At 31.0% G+C, this 22,787-nt stretch overlaps 1 protein-coding gene across 2 annotated transcripts; it reads right to left on the bottom strand.

Annotated features, from left to right (window-relative positions):
* Positions 1-1,138: 1,138 nt before the first annotated feature.
* On the bottom strand, positions 1,139-16,104 carry LOC107917201 (LRR receptor-like serine/threonine-protein kinase FLS2). Of its 2 annotated transcripts, XM_041086871.1 has the most exons (10): positions 15,220-16,103; positions 13,948-14,091; positions 8,171-8,314; positions 7,621-7,845; positions 7,126-7,197; positions 5,832-5,903; positions 5,260-5,403; positions 4,384-4,455; positions 1,494-2,774; positions 1,139-1,406 (listed from the first exon to the last, which is right to left on the bottom strand). In XM_041086871.1, exons 1-9 carry the CDS (start codon positions 15,917-15,919, stop codon positions 1,516-1,518), a joined length of 2,832 nt encoding a protein of 943 aa, XP_040942805.1. In that variant the 5' UTR covers positions 15,920-16,103; the 3' UTR covers positions 1,139-1,406; positions 1,494-1,515. The 2 variants fall into 2 exon arrangements, with proteins under 2 accessions (XP_040942805.1, XP_040942806.1); XM_041086872.1 differs by lacking the exon at positions 7,126-7,197 and having other exon boundaries at positions 15,220-16,104.
* Positions 16,105-22,787: the final 6,683 nt, after the last annotated feature.

The raw sequence follows: 22,787 nt of genomic DNA, 5'->3' as shown, positions 1-22,787 counted from the left end.
TTACTCATTTTCGATACAACACCACCATTAACTTCTATAATTGTAAAGTTTAAATTTAATACAATAAATAATTTAAAATTATTATAAAATAAATAATTAATTAATTAAAATATTTATACTAATACATAAAGTGATACATCATATTTAAATAAATCATACAGAATACTTCATTAATGAAAACAAAAATATGGTACATAGTATTATTCTATTAATGAAATTATAAACCCAATTGAAATTTTCAAAAATATTGAATAACTAAAAATTTTCATTATATATAATTTTTAGTTTAATATAGTTTAATATCTTTTATGATCATTTTGTATTCTTATTTTACCTTATTACTACGTTTGAATTTAAACACATATTTTATTATTAATTTTAATTTTACTATTATAATATTTAATCTCACTACTAAAATGACTAATCTTATAATTATCATAACTTTTAATTTTATCTGAGCCAATCGTACCGCTCAACTTAATCAATGGCCTGGCCATACGGCCTTGTGACTCTTATTTTCAAATTTTTCCAAATTTTTTAATTTTATTTCAAAATGACTCCAAAATGTTTTCAAACTATTTTTAGGTCCCCGTAAGCTCGATTTAAGTCCCGTGAGTGTATTTTTACTATAATTAAATTATGTTATTGAATGTTATTAATTAAATCGTATGATTGTTCTATTGTAAGTTAAATCTTCTGATTTGTACAGTATTTCTCAGTAATCCTAATTCAACGACGAAGATAGGTTAGGGGTGTTACAGATAGCCCACCAAATTAGGACGAAGATGCGACATCCCAAGAGTCTCGGCTCGGCTTATATATTAAAATACTTATTCTCAGTATTTGATATATTATTATTTAAAGATTGTATTATTTTATTTCGTACAGTGGCATGAGACATTTGATTGTTATTGTTTTCTGTTGCTAAACTATAATTAAAATTTTGAGTAATAAATAAATCTATAATTAACTAAGTTTTTCCTTCTAAGATAAATTAAATGTTTTAAAATGACTGATTTCAAAAACTCCAATAACTCACTGAGCCATTTCAATGACTAATGTAATCTTTTGAATTTGGGTCTAACGTCTAGTCTAGGCTGGGTTAGTGAGGTTACAAAAATTTATCACACAAACACTTGTCTAAAATAAAGAAGTATTTATAGTGGGTGTTGCAATTTGTTTCAAAACTTGAAAACAAATCAACTTCTTGCGAAATGTTAAAATCCCACACCATGAAAGCTGAAAAACTATGCAAGGAAAAACTGAAAAACCAAAGCAAACTATCACTAAGAACACCCATTATCAGAACATACTTTCCACGGAGAGAAGCAGCTATCGGTGCAGAACATACATGACATCTTGCTCTTATGGAAGCTGAGGAACTTCATCTTTTCTCGGACTCATTCCTGGTGGATGAAAATAAAAATAATCAATTCGAGGTTTACCTAATTATTCATTTAGCATGTTTATTTCTATGAAATACAATAACTCACATATAAAGATGGATTTGCAGGGCTACTCTCTTTTCTTCCCAAACCAGCTTGAAACTTTGTTTTGCAAGTCTCTCTCAATCATTCTTACAAGCCACCATGGTCTTCCTGTCGCGAATACAATATATGCAATGCTAATTCCTAACACCATTCCACATCCATACCCCATCATCGCAACTTTCCAAATAAAAGCTATTCCATTTCCATTATCTTCCTCATCTTGTGCTTGTTGTGATCTTTCATCATTTCTACATTCCTTTGACAATGGGAATCCACACAAACCCAAGTTCCCTCGATAAGAGTCGTTTTCAAATGTATTAAATTGCTTGCCTTGGGGAATGGGCCCCACAAGATTATTGTTCCAAAACCTTAACACTTCAAGAAATGTCAAATTTGTCAATTGAGAAGGGATTCTGCCACTCAGCTTATTAAATGAGAGATCTAATGATTCAAGTGCTGCCAAATTCCCAAATGACGGTGGGATAGGACCAGTCAGGCTATTATGAGAGAGATTGAGTGCAAGAAGCAATCTAAGCTCTCCAACTACCTTAGGAATTTCTCCATGGAATCCATTGTCCGACAAATCTATGCATGTGAATATGGGCATATGTACGGTTTTTGTAAACTCTAGCTCCAAACCTTTTATTGTTAAATTAACAGAGTATGAAAAATATTCAGAATCATATCCAACTTCTTCTTTCAGAGCCTTGAGATTTTGGAAGAACCCGGTTGGCAATAAGCCTGTGAAGTCATTATGAGATAGATCAACCATTTGCAATTTGGAGAAGGAAAAATTGGTTAAGGAGTCCTGAATGGAACCATGGAATCTATTAGATCTCAAAATAAGAACTCGCAGCCTTGGAAGCATGCCTAACCAATGGGGAAAGGTATCACTGAAGTTGTTGTTTGCAACATTCAGAACTACTAGTTCGCTGCAATTAACCAAAGATAACGGCAGTATCCCTTCCAGTTGATTTCCATTAAGGCCAAGATATCTCAAATTCGTTGGATTCCAGTTCCCAATTTCCCCTGGAATTCTGCCACTAATGTTGCAGCTCGAAGCATCGAAATATTGAAGAGGAATCGACGAATTTCCTATAAAAGCCGGAAGGTAACCACTGATCAATGGATTTCTTGCAAATGACAAGTAACTCAATTCCCTGCAGTTTGCTAATGATGATTGAAAGCTGCTCTTCGAGGATGACAGTGTGCTGCTTAAATCATTATCCGATATGTCCAGCAGATGTAGATATCTTAGATTACCCAAGGTAATTGGAATCTGTCCTGCAAAATGATCAATTACTTAAAAGGTAAAGATATGTAAGTTGAAAGGCATTCGAGTGGGTAGTTATCTATCCATCCACTAAACAAATTCAACATTCAACCTGATCATATCACCCCTTTCCCATTTATCTGATCCATTGGGTTGGGTTCTACTCCTAATTATCACAATGAGCAAAAACTAAAAAATGTTATATAACTGTAAACACAATATTACCTATACCTATATCTGTATTGGTTAGTGTTGTCAAAATATGATTTGATGGATCTATTGAACCGATTGAACTACAAATCAAATACGCAACTAATGACTTATAACAGATAACAAGAACTGAAAAATAGTAACAAAAAAAAATGGTTTAAAACAGAAAAAACTATAATTTTTTTTGACAAAAAAAATTTAGAATTTTTATGACATTTTGAAGTGGTTAAACAAGTGAAATTAAGAATTGAAGGTCCGATGGATTCAAAAATATTTGTAAATAAAAATATATTGTATCCCAATTTAGGGATTTGTGCTGAATTTAAATATGAGAAATGAAGATTATACATTTTGGAGAAAAGGCTAAAGTCAGGGCTTAGAAAAATGGCTGTTTGTGACTACATGACACATCTCACCTGCTTGTAACTTGCCTTTGCTGTGTATGCAATATCATTTGTGGAAAGGAAGGAGGAAGCCGAGAAAGAGAGAGGAAAAGGTAGAGAGAATTGAGGAAGAAAAGCAAAGGGACTCCAATAACCTGAATTTTTTTTTAAGATTAAAAGAGGTTGTTTTCAAAATCAAGCATCTATTATTGATAGTAGTGATTAGTAGTGATTAATCTCTTCGCTATGGGTGCTCTTAAAAGGAGTAAATAGTTGGCTATAAAATGTGCTCTATTCTTATGAGCGGGACCAAACCCCCGACCATTACCGACCATTAATTAAGGGATGAGGTGAGTAACCACCATACCACACTTTTAAATCTTATGCTTTTAGACTCACATTGAGAGATTAAGATCAGTGGCGGAGCCAAGGAATAGGCAGGGGCCTCGACAGTGGCGGAGCCAAGGAATAGGCAAGGGCCTCGACCCCCCTAAAATGGAAAATTTTTCATTTAAGCATTTTATAATTTATAAAATTTTAAATTAGTAACGGTAAAATTATACTTTGGCCCTCCCAAAAATAATAAAAATTTAATTTAATCCTCTTAAAAATATACAATTTAATTCCGCCCAAAATTTTTTTCTAACTCTGCCACTCCTTAAGATTAAGGGTTCATTTTATCATTGGTAGTAAATAGAACAATTATCCATTAATTATTATAGTAACTTATAATTTTAATTTTTTTAAAAAAATAAATTACAATTTTATCATTTTAGGGTCTAAGTACTTACTTGCCTCGATGTCACCTTTACACCAAAGCGAAGGTGACATATAACATATTTAGATCCAACTATTTTCAAATTTGAGTTATTTTAGAAGCATATAATTTTGAATTTAAATAATATCAATTAAACATTAAGTTAAATGCCCAAGTCTGAAATATTTAACGCATTCATAATTACACATATATAAATTGAAGAAAAAATAAATCAAGAAAAAAGATGAGTGAAGAAAGTATATATAATACCTGTTAGAGAATTACTAGATAAATCGAGAAGTTGCAAACATGTTAAATTACCAATTTGGTGTGGAATTACACCTGCGCAATCAAATTAATTTGTTAAACAAATATAAAAAAAAATTTCTTAATTTTATTTTAAAATTAAAAGATTAAAATACAATGCTCCAGATTTTATTATCCACACTTCATTCTAGATATAACACACTAAATTAAGCTCAAATAATGTCTGTATTGTAATTTAGGCCAATTAATTTATTTCTGTCAAGCATAAAAGATTCAAAACAAGAGTCAATTTTGAAAAATGCTTTTTAAGTTAAACTTTTCGATTTAAAAGTAATGGCAAATACATAGTTTTTTAAGTTAAACTTTTCGATTTGACTTTCCAAGCCCAACCAAAAACAAAAAATAAAAAATATATATTTTATACTTTTTAGCTTAAAATATTTTAGGTTTAAATATGTTAGAGGTCCTTATACTCTTTTGAAAATTAAAAGTTAACCCTATACTTCAAATTTGAGACGTTGGATCCTTATACATTTTTATTTAAAAATATTAGTTCATACATTCAATTTTGCTATTAAAATTTGAGATGCGGCTATTATAAAAAAATGTAAAATAATTTTTTAACTTTCAATATTTATTTTTATAATTTTTATCATTTTAGTCTTTACTCTTTAAAAAAATATAAAAAAATAAAATTAAATAAAACTATTAAAAATGAAACAATGTGACGGCATGACTCAAAAGCAGATTTACCTTTAAATGAAATGGACAAATACAAAATATTTAAGGCATTTCTAGAAATTCAACATAAAATTAATTCAAGGAAAAATAAAAATCTTGGTAACTGAACATATATATTGAAGAAATATTATATAATACCTGTTAGAGAATTATTGAATAACTGGAGACTTGTCAAACGTATTATATTACCGATGGATGACGGAAGAGGCCCTTCTAGCATATTAGAAGGAATGCTTAATTGTTCCAAATTGAGAAGATTCCCAATTTGGTGTGGGATTACACCTGAAATATTATTATAAAGAAAGGCAACCATATGATGGCATGATTCAAAAGCAAATTTACCACTAATGAAATGCTTAACAATTATTTGTATTTTCTAAAAAGAAATGGTAGAAATTGAACAATGTCGTTTAAGAAATAAATAAAAATTCAATATATATTGAAGAAATGGGATATAGTACTTAACTAATTATTACTAGGTAAATAGAAGAAATTCAAATGTTGAGATTCAATATATTTCAAATTTTGAGTAATTTTAGAAACATATAATTTTGATTTAAATAATCTCAATTAAACATTAAATTAAATTTCCAAGAGTCAATATTTAAAGCATTGATAATTACACATATATAAATTGGAAAAAACATAAATTTAAAAAAGAAAAAATAAAAATAAAGAAAAAAGTTGAATTAAGAAATGGTATATAATACCTGTTAAAGAATTATTGGATAAATCAAGAAACCTCAAACGTGTCAAATTACCGATTTGATATGGAATTATACCTGCACAAACAAATTAATTTATTAAACAAATATAAAAATATATTTGTTAATTTTATTTTAAAATTAAAAATCAAGGTCCAATAATCTAAATTTTATTATTCACACTTTATTTTATATGTAATACACACTAAATTAAAAATCAAATAATATTTATTTTGTAATTTAGGCGAATTAATTTCTTTATGTCAAGCATAAAAGATTGAAAAACAAGGATCAATTTATTATTGGATTTCGACAATGCTTTCCTAAATCCTTGTTTTTTAAGTTAAAAGCAACAGTAAATAAATAGTTTTTAAGTCAAATCAGTTTTTAAATTTAACTTTTCAAGCAACTGTAAATTTATACTATTTATATATTCGTAAATAATTTATACTAATTATTTAAAATTTTATATAAATTTTATAGTTCATATATCATAATATTAATAATGAGTTATTATAACTTATTTTATTTTATTTATATTATAATTTAAGTTAAATATTTTTAATACCAAAATGATAATAAATACTTAATAAATTATTTTTTAATTATAATTTATGTTTGTATATTTCATAAATCTTAATAAGAATTAATTTAAATACAAATTCAAATGTTGAGGTTCAATATATTTCAAATCATAAATGTCTTGCCAAAATAGGGACAAAGCTAAAAAAAATTAATTGAAGTTAGAATTAAATTATAAAATTTTGAGAATATTATAATATAATTTTATTCTGGATAATTATTTTATATATTGTCAGCGGAGTAAAAAGGTTCCACAAGTAAGTTTAGGTTGATGTCATTTATTTTTTAAGGTATAATAAAACAATAATTAAATAATTAATAAAAAGCACTTATCATTAATTTAGTCAAAGTTTTTTTACTTCATTTTTTGACTCTACTAACAATGGATAGAATAATTACCCATTTATTATTATATTAACTTACATTTTTAATTTTTTTATAAAAATTAAATTACAATTTTACCATTTTAGAGTCTAAATAATTACTTACCTCGATGCCACCTTTACACCAAAGTGAAGGAGACATATAATATATTTAGATCTAACTATTTTTAATTTTGAGTAATTGTAGAAGCATATAGTTTTGATTTAAATAATTTAAATTAAACATTAAGTTAAATTTCCAAGAGTACATTGATAATTGCACATATATAAATTGGACAGTAAATAAATCTAAGAAAAAAAAAGAAAAAAAAGAATTAAGAAATAATATATAATACCTGTTAAAAAATTATTGGATAAATCAAGAAATTCCAAACGTGTCAAATTACTGATTTGATATGGGATTATACCTGCACAATCAAATTAATTTTTTTTAAATATAAAAAAAATATTTGTTAATTTTATTTCAAAATTAAAAGATCAAGTCCAATAATCCCATTTTAAAATAAATTAAATACCTAATAAATTATTTTTAATTATTTATATTTCATATATCATAATATATTAAATAATTTAAATATCATTTAAATACATATTTTAATTTTCTTCATTACAAAATCATGTTTCAAAATAACTTTTCAATCTTAATAGTAAATAGTTCTTTCGAAGAATTCAAGCATTACTTCTAACAAATCATAATACCTAAACATTATTTCAAAAGAAATAGAAATTAATTTTTTTTTTCAAATTTCCAACATTCTTATTTCCTCTTAAAATTTTGTCACCAAAAAGCGTACTTTAACTAAAATAGCATCCACCTGTTTTCCTTTTACCTTTCAACAGGTTGTTGTGGAGATCTAGAGCCTCAAGCATTGACATTGTCAAGTTTCCTATTTCTTTTGGTAGAATCTCTTCCAATCTATTACTATCTAAAATTAAACTCTGCAACTCTTTGCAGTTGAATAAACCCAATGGAATTTTTCCAGAGAGTTTGTTCCCACCCAAGTCAAGCCTTTGCAATTTAGGTAGACGTTCAAACAAGCCTGATGGGATTTGACCTGTAAAATTCTTGAAGTTTAATTTCGAGATACTGGTTCCCTATATTTTTTTATTTTAAAAAATTAGTTCATACATTTAATTTTTTGTTAAAAATTCGGATGTGGCTATTATAAAAAAATTAAAACAGCTTTTTAATTTTCGATATTTACAGTTTTCACTCTTTAAAAATATATAAAAAGATTTAAAATTAAATGAAATTATTAAAATGAAACAATGTAACCATTAAATGAGGTGCACAAGTATAAAATATTTAACACATTTCTAGAAATTCAACATAAATTTAATTCAAAGAAAAATATGTACAGAAGAAATATTATATAATACCTGATAGAGAATTATGTGATAAATCGAAAGTTGTCAAACGTGTTAAATTACTAATGAATGACGGAAGAGGCCCTTTTAGCATATTGGAATAAAGGATTAATTCTTCCAAATTGAGAAGATTCCCAATTTGATGTGGGATTACACCTGCACGTTGAAATACTGTTATAAAAAAGCATCTATGTGATAGCATGATTCAAAAGCAAATTTACCACTGCACAAGTATACAATTTTTAACAAATTTGTATTTTCTCAAAAATATGGTAGAAATTGAACAAGAAATAAAAAACAAAATCAATATATTGAAGAAATGTGATATAGTACTTAACTCATTATTACTAGGTAAATAGAAGAAGTTGAAATGTTGAGGTCCAATATATTCCAAATCATAAAGCTAAAAAAAAATTAATTTTATTATGGATAATTATTCTATACATGGTTGATAGAGTAAAAAGTTTCCACAAGCAGATTTGGGTTAATGCATTTTGTTTTTAAGGTATAATAATTAAATAAGACACTTCACATTAAATAATTTTAGAAGCATGTAATTTTAAAGTTAAATCATTTCACTAAGTGTCAAATATTTAACGCTTTGATACATATATAAATTGAAAAAAAAAATTAAGAAAGAAAAAATAACAATCAAGAAAAAAGAGTGAAGAAATGATATATAATACTGTTAAGAAATGGCTTAAAATTGGTAGTGGATTGTTGTTGTTGGTAGTGGGTTGTTGGTGGTAGTGGATTAGTGGATGGTTGTTGGTGTCCATTTTCAACCACAAATCTTTGCCAAAGTTTTGGACAATTATGTCCTTGAACTCTCTTATAAATAGAGAGGTTCATTAGCCATATTCATCATCCCAAACCAAGAGAGAGCAAAGCTTGTTCTTTGAAAGCTAGGATTTTAGCTTTCGGGTTTTCTATAGGGGTTGAGAGTTGTGAGGTTCTCGGGTTGTGTCTTGAGTGTAAAACACTTGTAATCTTCATCTTGTTATAGTGAAATTTCTTTTCGCCTCTGCCCGTGGACGTAGGCATTAAAGCCGAACCACGTAAATCCTTGTGTTCACTTTATTTTTCGTTCCGGTCAATTTACTTGTAGTCATATCGGAGTTCTCGAATCGATCCTTTCCGCAACAAATTGGTATCAGAGCGTAGTTGAAGGAGTGATAATATTTTCTGAATTGCCCTGTGACTGCAGCTTTGTCTGATCTTTCACATCAGGAAGAAAATATTATCATTCATTCAAAGGTTCCAAATTATGGCTACAAGTGTTTCATCGACTAAGTATGATGTCGAGAAATTTACCGGGAAAAATAGTTTCAGTTTATGGCGCATCAAGATGCGGGCAGTGCTGGTTCAACAAGGATTGCTAAAAGCATTGTCTGGTAAAGATAAATTACCAAGCACGCTTTCGGAAGAGCAAAAGGATGACATGCTAGAAAGAGCACATAGTGCTATTCTGCTATGTCTAGGAGATGAAGTACTACGAGAAGTAGCGGATGAGAAAACCGCGTCCGGTTTGTGGCTCCGGTTAGAGAGCAAGTACATGACGAAGTCATTGACGAACCGGCTCTACCTCAAGCAAAGACTCTATGCCCTGAAGATGGAGGAAGGTACACCTGTTTCCCAGCACCTGGATAAATTCAATTCCATTATCATGGATTTGAATAATATCGATAACAAAATCGATGATGAGGACCAAGCAATAATTGTTTTGTGTTCTTTGCCTCCCTCGTATGAGAATTTTGTTGATACAATGATGTACGGTCGTGATGACCTGACTCTAGAGGAGGTGAAAAATGCCTTAAGTTCCAGTGAGTTGAGGAAGAAAATCACTGGTAAGGTGGTCGAAAACAATGAAGGCGAAGGCTTGGTTGCTCGAGGAAGATCCAAGGCAAAGGGTGGAAGTTCAAGTAAAAGCCATCCTAGATCGCAGTCCAAGAAGAGAATACAGTGCTACTACTGTAAGAAGTACGGGCACATGAAGGTAGATTGTCCGAAAAGGAAGGAGAAATCAGAATCACAGGAGCAACAAAATGATCGTGCGAATGTAGCTGATGCAGATTCTTCAAGTGATGCCGAGATCGTTCTTGCAGTATCCGACTCTTACGCTGGTGGGAGATGGATTCTTGATACGGGAGCTACATTTCATATAAGTACTTCGAAAGATGCATTCTCAACATACGAGAAGCATTCTGGTTCAGTACTAATAGGAAATGACCACGCATGTCAAGTCATGGGGATTGGCACAGTTCGTATAAAGATGTTTGACGGTATTGTTAGAACTCTAACTGATGTTCGGCACATTCCAGAAATGAAGAAAAATTTGATCTCTTTGAGTACGTTGGACAAGAAAGGCTTTCGGTACTCTGCTGAAGGTGGAGTTCTCAAGGTATTCTCGGGTGCTTTGACTGTGATACGTGGTAATTTGGAGCGGGGCCTTTACTTCCTCGATGGTTCCTCGGTTACAGGTGTTGCGGGAGTGTCATCATCAGATGATCTAGATTCTGACACCACGAAGTTATGGCATATGCGGCTCGGGCATATGAGCGAGAGAGGCTTATCGGTGCTAAGCAAACGAGGATTATTGTCTGGGCAGTGTACAGGAAAGTTGAATTTCTGTGAGCACTGCGTCTTCGGTAAGCAGACTCGGGTAAAGTTCAGCACTGGGATTCACAAGACAAAAGGCACAGTGGATTACTTCCATTCTGACCTTTGGGGGCCTTCTCCGACAATTTCTAAAGGTGGTTACAGATATCTGCTTACCTTTATCGATGATTACTCGAGAAAGGTTTGGGTGTATTTTCTGAAGAGCAAGTATGAGGTTCTCATCAACTTCAAGCAATTTAAAGCTTTGATCGAAAATCAAACAGGAAAGAAGATCAAGCGATTCCGGACGGATAATGGCTTGGAGTTTTGCTCAGGTGAATTCAATGAGTTCTGCAAAAATGAAGGAATAGTGAGACACCGCACTGTTCGTCGAACACCACAACAAAATGGAGTTGCAGAACGCATGAATAGAACTCTCTTGGAGCGAGCTCGTTGCATGCGATCAAATGCTGGGCTCGGTGAAGAATTTTGGGCTGAAGCTGTTAATACTGCTTGTTATTTGGTTAACAGATCTCCGTCAACAGCTATTGAGCTGAAGACTCCTGAGGAAGTATGGTCTGGTTCTCCTGCTGATTACTCTGGTTTAAGAGTGTTTGGCTGCCCTGCGTATGCTCATGTAAATGAGGGAAAACTCAAACCGAGGGCGAAGAAATGCATATTTCTTGGATACGGCCAAGGGGTGAAAGGATACAGGTTGTGGTGTCCTGATCCGGTTTCGTCCAAGTTCATCATCAGCAGAGATGTGACTTTTGATGAGTCATCCATGCTTCGATCCACCACAAATTCCCGGGAAAAGGAGGAGTCAGATAGAATGGGAGATCACGGTGTTGAGAAGCAGGTGGAGTGTCAGGTGGACGCTCCAATTCCTACGGAAGGTACTTCAGTCCAGGATGATCAAGTTGAGGTGCAAGATTCCGATGAAGATGAGTCACCTCAAGAAAAACCATATAGCATTGCCACTGGAAGAACGAAGAGACAAATCAAACCAAATCCGCGTTACGCTAATCTGGTGTCTTTCGCGCTCAGTGTGGCGGAGTCCATTGGTATAGAACCTTCCAGTTATAATGAGGCTGTCACGTGTGATGAGTCGGCACAGTGGGCAATTGCTATGAGTGAGGAGATAGAATCTCTTCACAAGAACCATACTTGGGAGTTGGTTAAGCCGCCAAGTAACCAGAAGATAGTTGGTTGCAAATGGGTCTTCAAGAAAAAGGAAGGCATCCTAGGGGTTGAAGCAACTAGATTCAAGGCACGATTGGTTGCTAAAGGCTTCACTCAGAAAGAGGGGATTGACTACAATGAAGTTTTCTCCCCAGTCGTAAAGCATTCTTCCATTCGTGTATTACTTGCCATGGTGGCCAAGTCTGATCTAGAACTTGAGCAGCTTGACGTAAAAACGGCGTTCTTGCATGGTGAGCTCGAGGAAACAATCTACATGCGTCAACCAGAGGGTTTTACAGTTCCTGGTAAAGAAGACCATGTCTGTCTATTAAAGAAGTCTTTATATGGATTGAAACAATCCCCAAGGCAGTGGTACAAGCGGTTTGATAGCTTCATGATTCAGCATGGTTACACAAGATGTGACTATGATGCTTGTGTCTATCATCGGAAGCTCTCAGATGGTTCGCACATTTATTTGTTGCTGTATGTTGATGACATGTTAATTGCTTCCAAAAACATGTCGGAAATCAACAAGTTAAAGTCGCAGTTGAGTGGTGAGTTCGAGATGAAGGATCTGGGTGCTGCCAAGAAAATTTTGGGCATGGATATTCACAGAGATCGCAAGGCGGGCAAGCTTCGTGTGTCGCAGAAGAACTACATTGAAAAGGTTCTTCAACGCTTCGGCATGGATAAAGCGAAAACTGTGAGTACTCCGTTGGCACCACATTTCAAACTCTCTGCAGAGTTGTCACCACAATCTGATGAAGAAAAGCAGCAAATGTCTCACATTCCATACTCGAGTGCAGTTGGAAGCGTGATGTATGCAATGGTTTGCACTCGTCCAGACATTTCACATGCAGTTAGTGTGGTCAGCAGATACATGAGTTGTCCTGGCAAGGAACACTGGCAGGCCGTGAAATGGATTCTCAGGTACTTGAGAGGTTCTGCAGATTTATGCTTGGTATATGATCAGAGTGACTGCACTAGCAGTGTCACGGGCTATGTGGACTCTGATTATGCTGGAGATCTGGACAAAAGAAGATCTCTGACGGGTTATGTTTTCACTTATTCTGGAGGAGCCATTAGTTGGAAAGCTGTGTTACAGTCTACCGTAGCCTTATCTACGACTGAGGCGGAATATATGGCGTTAGCAGAAGCAGTGAAAGAAGCATTGTGGATGAAAGGTCTAGTAAGCAGTTTGGGTTTACAACAGGATTTCACTGTTGTATTTTGCGATAGCCAGAGTGCCATACATCTGACTAAAAATCAGATGTTTCATGAACGGACCAAACACATTGATGTCAGATATCATTTTGTTCGGGAACATGTTACGCAAGGTGACATTGTTATCAGCAAGGTTGCTACCGAGAAGAATCCTGCAGATATGTTAACTAAGGTGATCCCTGCATATAAGTTCAAGCATTGCTTGGACTTGATAGGTATTCGGGATTGATTAGCGCCAGAGAGGCGTTTGGAAGAGGTGATCCAGTTCGAGGAATTCACTATGATGTTCAGCTTGGTAAATTTCAAGCCAAGGTGGAGATTTGTTAAGAAATGGCTTAAAATTGGTAGTGGATTGTTGTTGTTGGTAGTGGGTTGTTGGTGGTAGTGGATTAGTGGATGGTTGTTGGTGTCCATTTTCAACCACAAATCTTTGCCAAAGTTTTGGACAATTATGTCCTTGAACTCTCTTATAAATAGAGAGGTTCATTAGCCATATTCATCATCCCAAACCAAGAGAGAGCAAAGCTTGTTCTTTGAAAGCTAGGATTTTAGCTTTCGGGTTTTCTATAGGGGTTGAGAGTTGTGAGGTTCTCGGGTTGTGTCTTGAGTGTAAAACACTTGTAATCTTCATCTTGTTATAGTGAAATTTCTTTTCGCCTCTGCCCGTGGACGTAGGCATTAAAGCCGAACCACGTAAATCCTTGTGTTCACTTTATTTTTCGTTCCGGTCAATTTACTTGTAGTCATATCGGAGTTCTCGAATCGATCCTTTCCGCAACAAATACCTGTTAAAGAATTTGTGGATAAATCGAGAATCTTCAAACGTGTTAAATTACTAATGGATGGAGGAATGTGCCCTTTTAACAAAGTGTTACAAAGGCTTAATTCTTCCAAATTGAGAAGATCTCCGATTTGGTATGGAATTACACCTACACAATCAAATTAATTTGTGAAACAAATATAAAATAAATTAATTGTTACTTTTGCTTTAAGATTAAAAGATCAAAGTCCAATAATACAAATCTTATTATCCACACTAAATTAAAGCTCAAATAATTTCTATTTCGTAATTTAAGCATAAAAGATTTAAAACAAGAGTAGGTTTATTATTGAGTTTTAAAAATGCTTTTGCTAAATTTGTTTTTCAAGTTAAAAGTAATGGTAAATAGATTTTAATTTGACTTCTTCAAGCCAAATAAAAAATAAAAATAAAAATTCTAATTTGTTTTTCAAAAGCTGTCATTGTATAAACTTCTCCCTCTTTAATATAAACATTTATATATTTAATTAAATTTTACAAATAATTTATATTAATTATTTAAAAAATTTTTAATTTTATATTTCATATATCATAATTTTAACAATGAGTTACAGTAAATAGTTTTATTTTATTTGTACTATAATTTAAGTTGAATATCTTTTAATACCACAATAATAATAAATACCTAATAAATTATTTTTAACTATAATTTACATTTATATATTTCATATATCATAACATTAATTAATTTAAATATCATTTTAATACATATTTTAATTTTATTTATTACAATATCATGTTTAAAAACACTCCAAACTTTTCAAAATAACTTTTCAATCTTAATGGTAAATTAGTCCTTTAGTAGAATTCAAGTAATTATTTTGAGTAATTTGATTATTGCTTTTACTTCTAACAAATAATGAATTCTTTGTTTTTCAAATTTGATAATAATTTGTTTTTGAAGTTAAAAAAAAGAAAAAAAAAAGAGAAAGAAATTCTAAGTTTTTTTTTAGAATTTTAATAATTAAAACATGTAACAATTAAACATATAAATTGATGTTCCTTAAAATATCACATTAATATTTAAGCCAATAACCATATTTGCTTCTTTTAATAAAACATTAAAAATATTTTTGATTTTTAAAAATTAATCACAATCATTAAAATTATGAATTGAGGACTTTGGCGCTATCATGATTGATGAAACGCATGAAAATTCTTTTTAAAAAAGTTTTTTTTTGTTACCTTGCACTCGACAATAAAAAACTACTATACCATCCAATTGCTATCCCTTTACCTTCGAACATGTTGCCGCCAAGACGTAGAATCCTAAGCATTGTCAAGTTTCCTATTTCTTTTGGTAGAATCCCTCCCATCATCCTATTATATCCGAAATCTATAACCTGTAATTCTTTGCACTTGAATAAACCCATTGGAATTTCCGAAGAGAGCTTGTTGAGGGTCAAGGAAAGCACTTGCAATCTTGGTAGATGTTCAAACATATCTGATCGGATTTCACCTGCAAAAATGTTATTTCTCAAAGACAAGTATTGAAGTTTAGGGAAGGAATATGGGATTTCTCCGCAGAAATTGTTCCAAGATAAGTCTATATGTTTCAATCGATGCAAATTAGTAAACTGATCCGGTAAAGAGCCATAAAAAGAGTTGTTCATCAGGTCAAGTGAAGTAAGAAAAGATAGATTCCCAATTTGAGATGGTATAGTGCCAGTGAGAAGCATGCTGGAAAGATTAAGAGCTATGACTCTTTGGTGTCGGGATCCGCAAGTGACACCAATCCAATTACAAACTGAGGTAGCAGTAGACCAATTGGTTTTCAACATCTTTTGAGGATCGCTAACAATATAGGCTTTTAGTGCCAAAAGAGCTGACTGATCTGTGTTGATATTGGTTGTTGTTTTGATAGAGAATGAAACCACAAAATGAGGTAACAGCATCACCATCATAAGAGCCAGAATGAACCGAGTGACGTTTCCCATCAGAATTTGTGGAAGTGCAACAATTTGATCAGAAGTATGCTCCAAGTGGCGAAATTTGTGGTTAGACTTGCTCTACTATTGGTTTTGTATAGTTAATTTTTCTCACAAAATTCAATCATATATATAGAAAACCAATGAGGTTTTCTTCCAAGCATTTGGCTGTAATTGTCTACACATATGACTTATTGACGACTCGTAGCTTGGCTCTGGTTGGCTTTGACTTAAAATTTTCTTTTCAGTTGTTTACAATAGGGACGTCATGGTTGGAGATTAACCAAGCCCACTTGTATCTTTGAAACAATTGGATTTTTTTTGGAAGTAGAATTTATTTTTATTGGATTAAGGGAACCTTGAACTCAAAACAAATTTCCAATAATTTTTCGAAATTAATTTTTTTTGCCAACTCTGCAAATCAGTGGTCAAATCTTTCAGAACATCATTAAAACTTTAAATTCAAAAGATGAATACAATCAAACAATTTACTCTACTGATTAAATGTCATAACCAAGGTTCATTTGTTATTTTTTGGTAAAAATATTATAAAAATTTTTGTACTAATAGTTAAATTACATTTTGCTCATTCTACTTAGAAAAAGGATAAATTAATCCATCTGTATTAGATCAAAGAGCAAAGTAGTCATTTCTTTAAAAAAATTTCATCCTTTTGTACCATTAAAAACTAGTGCAGTTGACAGAATAATCAGAGAATGCCATGTGGCATACCACGTGTATCTCATGTTGACATACAAAAACTAATTTTTAACAGTAAAAATTGATGAAAATTTTAATAAAAGGACCAATTTATTTTTTGATCTAACATACAAGGACTAATTTACTCATTTTTAAATATAAAAATCAAAATACATTTGAAAATTAATAAATATATCTGCTCTTTTACATAAATAATATAAAATAATTAATTACCAAAATAGACATTTGTTCTAGTGTTTTGAGGGTGCCGTCTGACATATTGACAGCATCAAACTGAAATATGATGACGTAAAATATTCAAGGTATAAAATTATAATTATAAAAACTTTAGAAAACTCTTATTATGTATAAATTATAACTATTAGTTGAATTTATAGTTTCCAAATATAACGTGAGCAAAAGAAAACTATTGGAATCGGCCTTTTTTTAAAATACTTTTCGGTAGAAAAAAACTTTTTGAACTAATTGATAAGAGGCCTTTCGATTTTTGGTGTTGAAGGAGAATAAAAGAAAATAATAAATAATGAGGATTTATAAAACAATTTACTCTAGTTAAAGTTTGGTGCCGCTACACTTTCATGCGTAACCCTTAAACCCTTTCTTTTTAGAAGCCAATCAAAATAGAAAAATTACGTATTAGGTCTTTGAATATTTTAAGTCATTACATTTCAATCTGGTGCCACCAATATGTCAAGTGGCACTGTCAAAACACTATAACAAATATTTATTTTTATAATTATTCTATTTTCATACCATTTTTGTAATTAATTATTTTTTATATTATTTGGATAAAAAAGAAAAATATATCTTAATACTGAACTAAAAGAAAATCATGGAAATGCCAGTGCAAATCTTAAAAGGTAATGGCTAGTGTGAGCAGGTGTTCTGTCATGTAATTTCCCTTTTGACAATGGAGACATAACTTTTTAAGTCATTATTTCAGTAGTCAAGGTCTTTCTTTAATGATTAGTTAGTCTTGTGCAATTTTGTTACTCCAATTCCACGAATCCTTTTGCTTTTGCTTTTACTTTTTGGTAATTATATGCCGATTTCTTTCTTTAGTCTTAATTAATTAATTTACTTTCAATTCCTATTGCATAGTTTTGCCTTTTGCTTTTGTTCTTATTCGGCGGTTTTAATTACACGTTGATTGTTCTTCTTTTTATTAAAAATGGTTTTGCAGATAAACTTTATCAGTGTTCCAAAATAACAAGTCACCTCATTCCAGGCAAGCTTATTCAAGGTAGTTTATGCAGTGCCAATAGTAGTGACCATTATAGTCTATACTGCGGTAAGGAGATGGACAATTTTTTAAAAAAAATTTGAGTTATGAATCATGTTGATATTGTGGAACGATGATAATTTATCTATTAAGATAAATCTATTTAAAATAATATATTCTAAAGATTGAATCGAATCCGATCAAGCAATCAAATTTTTTGAATTATAAAAATTTTATTGAAATTACGTCAAAGATTTATTTCATATAATCTTATTTTATCTTATATTTTATTAATATATTATACATGCTATAGGGAAACTGATCGGATTTAGGGGGACTGGTAGGGCTCCAACCCCTCTAAAATAGAAATTTTGTTATTTTGACTATTTACATTTTTAAAAATTTTAAATTAATAAAGGTAAAATTTTACTTTGGCTCCCTTAAAAATAGAAAATTTTGATTTAATCTTTCAAAAATTATATAGATATAGACAATTTAATTTCGACTCCTAAAATTTTTTTCTGACTTTGCCCCGGAAGTGATTGTAATTTTTTTTTATCAGCAAAGGTGAAAATTTATTACTTGAACAAAGCCAAAAGGCTGAGGTACAACTAGAGACAAACAAAATATAATATAGCTATCAGGATACATAAAGAGGAAGCAAAGTGAAAGGTGTAGAAGCCCAAATTTGCTGGGCCCATTGTCCAGAAAATACAAATAGCAACCCATCACAAAATTAAACCAACCCTAACCAAATCCAATTTAGCCCAACAGACTAAAACCCTAAGCCCAGCCCAAACCTAAACAATTTTCAGCAAAAAAAAGAGAGGAGAAGAACCCTAGCCGCCGCCCCACCTTGGCCCGCCACCACCAGTTGTCTGCCACCAGCACACCCACTTGCCTCCACCACTCTATGCCTGCAAAAGAAGACAAAAAAGGACAGCAAAGAAAAACACCAAAAAATGAAATTCTTTGTATTTTTTTTTGGATTTTGGGCTATATAAAAGCCCTATGGTCATTGTAAACTGGGAGGGGATTTTGATGTTTTTTGGAGATTTCAAAGGGAAGAATCGGTTGTATTTGAGGGGGATTTTGATGTTTTTTGGAGATTTCAAAGGGAAGAATCGGTTGTATTTAAGGGGGATTTTTTTTTATTTTTTGCTATGAAAACAAAAGATTTTCTTTCAATATTAACAGATTCAATACAAGAACCATTCGAAAATATATATACTATCAGGGGCTCTAACACCAAATCGGAGAATCAAATCTAAAACCTAAGGTGACTCTTTCTTTTTTTTCTTTACTGTTTTGAGTTTATTTTCTACATAAAAATACTAAAAAATATAAAACATAAAAATATATGCATTATTAAGCAAAAAAAAAGAAAAAAGAAAAAATATATTTTTTACCTTTTCCGGCCACCGCGTGCGGTGGCCGGCGCCGGCGCCGGCGAGCCTCCGGTGGCCGTCCGGTGACCGACCCCCTTGGCCGGATTTCCCTTTCCCCCTCCCTTCTCTCTCCCTTCTCTCTTCCCTCTCTCTCTTCTTTTTTCTTTCCCTCTCCCAAATGATTTTTTTGGCTATTTTAGGCCTTTATATAGCCCTCCAAAACGACGTCGTTTTGGGGGCTACTCTTAAGCCTCAAAACGACGTCGTTTTGACCATTGCCCGACCCATCCGACCCGACCCGCTAGAGGATCCGCGTGTTTTCGTTTGAATGGGATATTTATGCGCGCAGTCCTTCCGCTTTTTCAAGGTTTTGCAATTAAGTCATTTTTCTTGTTTCCAATTTGGCCCCATAATTTCTCGCGCTTTTCGATTTAGTCCCCGCTAATGTGTTGTGTTTTAATGGAATGGAATAATTGTTGTTTCGGTCCCCCTATGTTTGGTGCGCGCTCAAATAAGCCCATTTCTCTTCATTTCCTTTCACATTTGCCCCAGAACTTTGTTTTTAATTCAATTTTAGTCCTTTTTTCGTTTATTTTATATCTTTATTAAATATCCTTGTTATTTTTATTATTAGTATTATTAGTATTACTATTATTATTATTATGTATTAGTATATATTTTTATTATGTACGCGTATACATGTATATATATTTTCATATTTAATATTTTTATTTCATTTTTTTCTAATATTTTATTATAATTTATATATATATACATATACATATTCTTTATTTATTTTAAGTATATATTTTTTATATTTCATATTTTCTACAGGCATATATATACTTATATATTTACATATTTTAATTCATATACTTATAAATGTATGTACATACTTACGTTATTTTATTTTTATAATATACATATTTATATTTTTTTGTCTTTATGTAATATATATACATACATGCGCATGTTATTTATATATATGTAATTATGTTTTCATATTTTATAATTCTTGTACATGCACATATATATATATATGTATAGACATACATATTTTCATTATATATATATACCTACATAGTTTTTTTTGTATTTTAAATCTTTTAAAATTCATACATGCATTTTTAAAACTTTTATAATTTTATTCATTTCTTTATTATTATTATTGTTTTACTTTATGTTTATCTATTTATTTATGTGTCCATTATTATTTTTTTTAAAAAATGTTTTAGTTTTTTTTTATTTTGTTTATTTACTTGTTATTGTATATAATTGATTTTTATATATTTATTTTTGTTATCTTCGCTCGTATTATTTTTACTCGCATTATCGTAATTGATATTCCGTCACATCAATTTTTACCCGAATTCGTAAAAAAGGAAAATTTTGGAAACAAAAACAATACCCAATACTTGGGATCTTCGAGAAAATTGGGCCCTAACGTGCTGGGTTCTAATTTTCTGTTGAATCTAAATGCTCGAGAATGCTCTTTAATAAAAAACATAAATAAAAACTCATTATCGGGATTTCAATATGTTGTGTCCTAACGCATTGGATATGACACGTGGTTTTCTCGATATGAGGATTTTTCGAAAGTAAAGGCAATATTCCGTATTTAGAAAATTCGAGAAAATCGTGCCCTAACTTACTGAGATTCGATTTTTCTCGTTGATTTTAAGTAATCGAATATCCTTTTAAAATTAAAATAAATGAGGTTTAAATAAAAAAAAATAAAAGGAAAGCTTACTCTCAAAAAATACAAGGTGTCGTGTCCTAACTTACTGGATGTGACATCTTGTTAATTCGAGATAATAAGGCGTTTTTCATTTTGACTTATCCAAGTAATTTTTTAAAAAAATAACGCAATATAAAGAAGGATCTTATTTTTAAATTCTTTTCGAGTTTTTAATTTTCGACATAAAGACATTAAATAATCAACTAAGGTACCAATTTTGGGCGTGTCGAGGGTGCTAATCCTTCCTCGTGCGTAACCGACTCCCGAACCTTTTTTCTGAATTTCGTAGACCAAAATCGTTGTTTTCATAAAATTAAATCATTTATTAAAAACAACCACTTTTTGAGGTGACCCGATCACACCTCATCAAAAAAAGGATTGGTGGCGACTCCCGTTTTCATTCTTTTTTTCAAAATCCAAGTCGACCCCGTTTTATCAAAAAAATGGTGTCAACAAAAGGAAATACAAATCATCAAGTGAATTAGTCCTCGACAAACCACCAAAGGAGAGGGCCGAGAAAGTCCGGCTTTTGCAAGTCACCTCACCAATTTTTTAGCCATTTTATCAATTAACTTAAAAAACACCCATAATTTCAACCGAGGTTCAGGAAAATCTGTAAAGTGATTTATTAGGTTAACAACTCTAATTTTAATATATTTAAACAGATAGATTTTCAAATATTCTATTTGTAAAAATAATTTGTTTAATTTAATTTTAAAATATTATGTAAATTTAAATAATTTAGATTAAGAATTAAGATTTGTATTGGATTTGTGTCACCTTTCAACTTAGGGTCTGTTTGATTGGCAGTAAAATGTTTTCCGTAAAATGATTTCTGGAAAATGTTTTACCTTTCTGTAAAATGATTTACTGGAAAATATTTTTTGGTGTTTGATTGAATCTGTGTAAAATATTTTCTGCTGTTTGACAGATTTCCTGAAAATATTTTCCGGAAAAGTTGTTTTTACATATATTAATAAATTTATATACATATTAATAAATTTTTATATTTTAAATTATTTTTACACATATTGCAATGATTTATTTATAAATAATTTTTTATTAATAAAAGTTTTATCTAATTAAATTCCAAATGTTCATCTATTTGTAGATTATACTGATTTGATTTTACTTCTTCATTATTAAAACATTTATTTGTATTTAAATTTTATATTAATTTGATTCTACTTTTATCCAATCTGATTCTTGTGATACATATATTTAACATGGGATTTAAATTAAAATAAAAAATACTGTAATTATTAGAAAATTTCATTTTTTTTAAAAACTAGTATATTGTATTAACTCGTAGTAAATGATATGTCAAACTTAAACTGCTACATTAATATATATTGGGTAACTAATACAAGTGTAATATGCAATTAAAAGCTAGTATTTAAATGTTACCAACACAAAAAATAAAGACGAGATAATAAAAATTATTGAAAAAGAAAAGCAAAACAGTAATCCATAGCACAACAAGAAACTAGTTATATTGTTGTTCTCTTTTTTCTATCCAAACCCAAAACAAAACATCAAAACCGCATTTAGTACTACCAAAGTCTTTTATGGTTCCATCTAAGATTTGCAGTAAATGAATTTGAAACTACTTAGGACCAACGTCTTTGAGAGCACAGATCTGCTCTTCCCCCATTGCAGACATAACAGACACAACCAGGTCTTTCCCCTCAGCAAAACCATCATTGATCTGCAATCACACCAAACCACATGAATGTAAAATTATATAACTACCATCTTCATGATATGTAAATTGGAACCAACATTTTTTTTTTGTTCTAGTATTAGATA

The sequence above is a fragment of the Gossypium hirsutum genome, chromosome D01 (assembly GCF_007990345.1).
Source record: "Gossypium hirsutum isolate 1008001.06 chromosome D01, Gossypium_hirsutum_v2.1, whole genome shotgun sequence".
NCBI lineage: Eukaryota > Viridiplantae > Streptophyta > Magnoliopsida > Malvales > Malvaceae > Gossypium > Gossypium hirsutum.
The sequence above is the reverse complement of the archived record's forward strand: the minus strand, read 5'-3'. Positions and strand labels throughout refer to the sequence as shown.